This window comes from Psittacula echo (assembly GCF_963264785.1).
Source record: "Psittacula echo genome assembly, chromosome: 4".
NCBI classification, from domain to species: Eukaryota; Metazoa; Chordata; class Aves; order Psittaciformes; family Psittacidae; genus Psittacula; species Psittacula echo.
Window position 1 is genome coordinate 70,719,886 of NC_137738.1, and position 4,585 is coordinate 70,724,470.

Consider the following 4,585-nt stretch of genomic DNA (forward strand, 5'->3'; position numbering starts at 1 on the left):
CTGTTAATTACCTCTAAGTGTTAAAACTGAATACAGTCTTCAACCTGATTGGTAGTCTGAATGGTAATAGTGGAGATCAGATACTAAAAAAAAGACATTAGTAGAAATTATGATGCAGCTCCTGTATTTTACAGCTTTCATATCTGACTGAAGCATTTCTACCTACCTACAACAGCTGCTGTGGAGGTCATGTTCACCATTTCTGGTCCTTCAGACATGCTTCTGGATTTAAATGAGCATCAGTATAGATGACAGAATTAACTGAGCTGTTAGTTTTCCATGAGAAACATGACTGCACACTGCATGCCAGCAGTGCGCATTTACTTTTCCCTTTCTGATCATTACTGTAGCTGGGCACTCTTGTAGCAGGGACCTTGCCAAAGGGACAGCAAAACCTACTCTTTTCCAGCAACAACTGCCTATGTGTCCTGCCTTCCCTTGTGTAGTCACCTTCTTTGGGGAAATGATGCACAATCCTTGTTCTTCATTTATCATTTCTATTGAGCTTGCTGAAAGGAAAAATAAAATTATTCTGCAGCAGTTCTCACAAATACTACTTTTTATTTTAATTCCCAGCTATTTTTTTCTCAATAGCATATGTACTCCGGGGAACTGCTTTGGAAGATTTATAGATAGGCAGGGTCAGGCCACTCTTCCCCAGATTCAATCAACAGTTTGCAACTCCAACAAGTTGCAAAAAGGAAAAATCATAATGGATCTTTGTGCATCCTCACTAGAAGACATTTTCAGTGGCTGAGATTTTTCCCCCCTCTTTTTAGATGTTAATATAAGCTAGTATGGAAGCCAAAGGCTGCTGGAGGAGGCAGCTGTGACAATAGCTTCAGAAGGGCAGCTGGAGATCAACCTCCTAAACTCAGGCATGGAAAACTTGGAGTCCTTAAAGCAGAATCCCACTGCATGTGGGTAAGTAGTAGGTCCCATTTTTGTCACCTTCGGACTTGATTTACACTCAGTTTGCAGCTCTGCATCTTTCCAACTGAATGCTTTCTCTCACCAATAAGGATGTCATTTCTCAGCTCCATCTGCAGTTTATTACTCACATGTTACTTACACTTCCTTGACTCTTGCTAAGAAAAATGACTGTCATCTTGTAAATTTTCAAAACATTTTTCCAGAGATGGCTTCCAATGCTGTTACAACACTTTTTCTACCTCTAATATTTGTTTTGATGGATTTGGAGCTGCCATGCTATAGTTCGCTGTTACTGGATGTCAGGTTGATGTATGTGGTATTTTCTATTTGGTATAACGGTATATTCAAAAAGAGTTTGTCCAGAAAAATGGAGAAGGAAGAAAATTACGGTGAAGGTAAGTAATCGGTATTTAAATGGAGTTTAGGAGTTGCTAATGGACAATAACAGATTCTCAACTTTGATATTGCCTTTTCCCAGCCTGATTTTCACAATATCTGAACCAGGACATTTTAACTTCCATAAGCACAGAAGACAGAATACAAGGAACTCTCCGTCATGTCTGTCTCTCAAGACAAGGGGAGTATCTCTGTGAAGAACAACCAGAACAAGAGATCCTGCTAGAGGACCTCATCAGGGGTCAAGCTGACAAGAAATAAATAAGAGGCAGACGTGCAGACTGCTATGTAAAAAGTTATTTACTCTATTTTTTTCCTGCTGTTCAAACAGAAAATAATTTGGGTTTAGATGATATTTATGAATTTCTATATATTGGTGGCCTGCTGAGAAGATATCCAGTGGTTTAAGTCAGTGAGGTAAGATCAATCAATCCATGGGGTTCTGCATTGCAAGGTCCAGGAGAATTGTGGCACAAGTGAATAATACCATCCCAGAACTAATAAAGGCACAAGGCCTGAGCCCTGAAGAAGTATTGTTAGTGGTATCAGAAATGTGACCTGTCAGATGTGCAGCTGGTCTCTTGTGTGACACTTGGTAGCTGCATCCTCTCAATTGCCAAACAAACTGCACAGGTGTCTGCCCAATACTTAGACCATAAATCCAGAATCTTACACAAAAAGAGCCACTTGAGTAATTCTTCTAGAGTACAAAATGGGATCCATTTTTAGCTGGAACAAACTGAATTTTGCTTTGTGTTTTGGGAGTTTATTCCTGAAGAATTCCTGGAAATGGTTGTTATTTTCCTTCTAAATGGCTGTTACAGTTTTCTCAGAATGCCATGGTTGAGATTTGTTGTTTAGCTGTCATGCCCATGAAGTGTTTATTAATTTTTGAATACACATGTATCAGGTTCAGTTTATATGCCTTTATATTTTTACAGTGCATGGTAATTTAGACATTTGATTCTTAAATGGAAAAAGTATAAAACTGAATATTGTTGTTTGCTTCTCAAATCACTGAGTACACAAAATGTCTTAAACAAGAGTATCTAATAGTTTCCTTTTTTGGTTGTTTCATTGCTAAAAAATCTTTTCCTTCGTAGAATAAATTTATTTCAAACTTTTTACTATGAATAACCCTGGAGGTAAAAAACGGCAGAATGAATAACAGGCTAAAGACAAGTCAAGCAAATAGGCAAACACGAAAATCCCCTTTAAAAAGGGAAATGATGACAGAAATAAATCATTTTGCTCATTCTTAACGCCAGGAGTCCTGTCAGCATCATCACCTCCCAGTACTTTTAAGTATGTTCTCGACACCTGATGAGCTTTCTAAAGGCCAGCTTGAAGTCTTCGTTAAAGCTAGTGTACAGCAAAGGGTTGATAAGGGAGTTGACATATCCAAGCCAGGTCAAGAAGTCTGCTACTTCTGGAGATACAGTGCAAATGTGGAGGCCCACGAGCAGCTCCTTGATGAAAAAGGGCAACCAGGACAAAATGAAAGCGCCTAAAATCAGCCCCAGAATGCGAGCAGCCTTTCGTTCCCGTGTCGTGGAGATCTGCTGCCGGTCACCAGCCAGGTCCAAGTCATTCTCAAAAGGAGGGATCCTCACAGATGCATTGATTTTGTCAAATTCCGTGGTCGGGTCAGATGTGGAGAAGTCCGAGACGCAGAATGTCTGTGTGAGCTTGCAGCTGGCAAAGGAGTTTTGGCTGTCAGTGCTCCTGTTACTGAGGTGGCGGCTTGAACCCCGCTTTTGGTAAAGGCTCTTTGCAGCATGATAAATTCTGTAGTACAGGATCAGGATCAAAGTCAAGGGGATGTAAAATGCTCCAAATGTGGAATAAATAGTGTAGATGACATGATCATGCTTAATGCGACACTCGCTGGGGATACTGACACTGTGGTGATTTCTCCAAAACAAAGGGGGCATCGATATGAAAATGGAGATAGTCCACACAGTGACTATCATCAGCCCAGCCCTTTTCGCCGTTCTTTTCCTGGCGTATTCAATAGCATCTGTGATTGCCCAGTACCTGTCCAGAGCAATGACGCACAAATGAAGGATTGAACACGTGCAACAGGTCATGTCGACGCTAAGCCAGATCTCACAGATGAAGTATCCCAAAGTCCATTTATCTATCATTATGTAAGTGATGCTCAAGGGCATGACAAGAACAGCAACGAGGAGATCAGTCACAGCTAGTGAACATATTAAATAATTTGCTGGCTGGTGAAGCTTCTTGGTTGTGGAGATTGCCGCAATTACAGCAGAATTCAGCAGCATAGTCAAGGTTGTGATTGTGGCCAAGGTCAGGGTAACGAGCATCTTTTCAGTCACTGTTTTTGGCTTTGTAGCCACGTTGGCTTCAGTGGTGCAATTTGTGAAATTCATTTTCCCCTCCAGGATGCACAGTGAAAGAAGTTGCTGCTTCAGGTAATGAAGAGTTCCAGGTTCAGAAGTGACCCATTTGGAAGAGGGACAGAGATGCTTCAGATGCAATTTTTTTAATTATTATTTTATAATCCCATATTCAACAGAGCAGCAAAAAGCTTCCAGGTTTTCTCCTGTTCATCGTTTTCCTAAGAAGACAAAAACCACATCTGTTAGTGAACCTAGAAAAACCCCACCTTTTGTCAAAAAGTCATAAGCTTTTAATATTGCCACTTCAAATAAAAAATTTGGCCTGTTTTCTTCTCTGCTGCCTTTTCTCCTCTTTTTTTCTCTGCAATTCATAGTTCATTTCTTTCTCTTCTCCAAAGGGCACTTTAGGCCAGATTTCCTACTGGTGTGGTTATTTCTCCTTTGGTTTTGGAGATCTCCCTTGAAGTGGGAGGTTGGACTCAGTGACCTTCAGAGATCCCTTCCAACAATCGTTTCTATGATCTCTGTGAATTACTGATGCTAGGAGCTACTCCTTTTCCTGCTTGTTAAATAGGCTCCAGCAGATGAAGAGCTGAGGAAATCTGCCTTTTCATTTTAATTGCTATACGAGAGGGCTCAATTACTTCTATATATCATCTCTGGAAAAAAGAAACAGCAGTAATCTCAGTGAAGGCATGCCAGCATTTCATAGTTTTCTATTCTGCTTTTTCATATCCCTGCCTAGATTAACATCTTGGAAACAGTACTTAAAAATTACTCAGGTTACCTTTAACATGCAGCTTTCAAACAATGTTTAAAGCTTTATGGCAAACGTTTAGTTTTACACAGCACATCAGTGTTGCTAGGAGCTTATATAGCTTTGTCTAATT

General features: G+C 40.2%; 1 protein-coding gene across 1 annotated transcript; it reads right to left on the reverse strand.

Moving 5' to 3' along the window:
- Window positions 1–2,630: 2,630 nt before the first annotated feature.
- On the reverse strand, window positions 2,631–3,737 carry HTR1E (5-hydroxytryptamine receptor 1E; the record flags this gene model as incomplete). Its single annotated transcript, XM_080616293.1, has 1 exon — window positions 2,631–3,737. The coding sequence occupies exon 1, from the start codon at window positions 3,723–3,725 to the stop codon at window positions 2,631–2,633; it is 1,095 nt and encodes a 364-aa protein (XP_080472419.1). The 5' UTR covers window positions 3,726–3,737.
- Window positions 3,738–4,585: the final 848 nt, after the last annotated feature.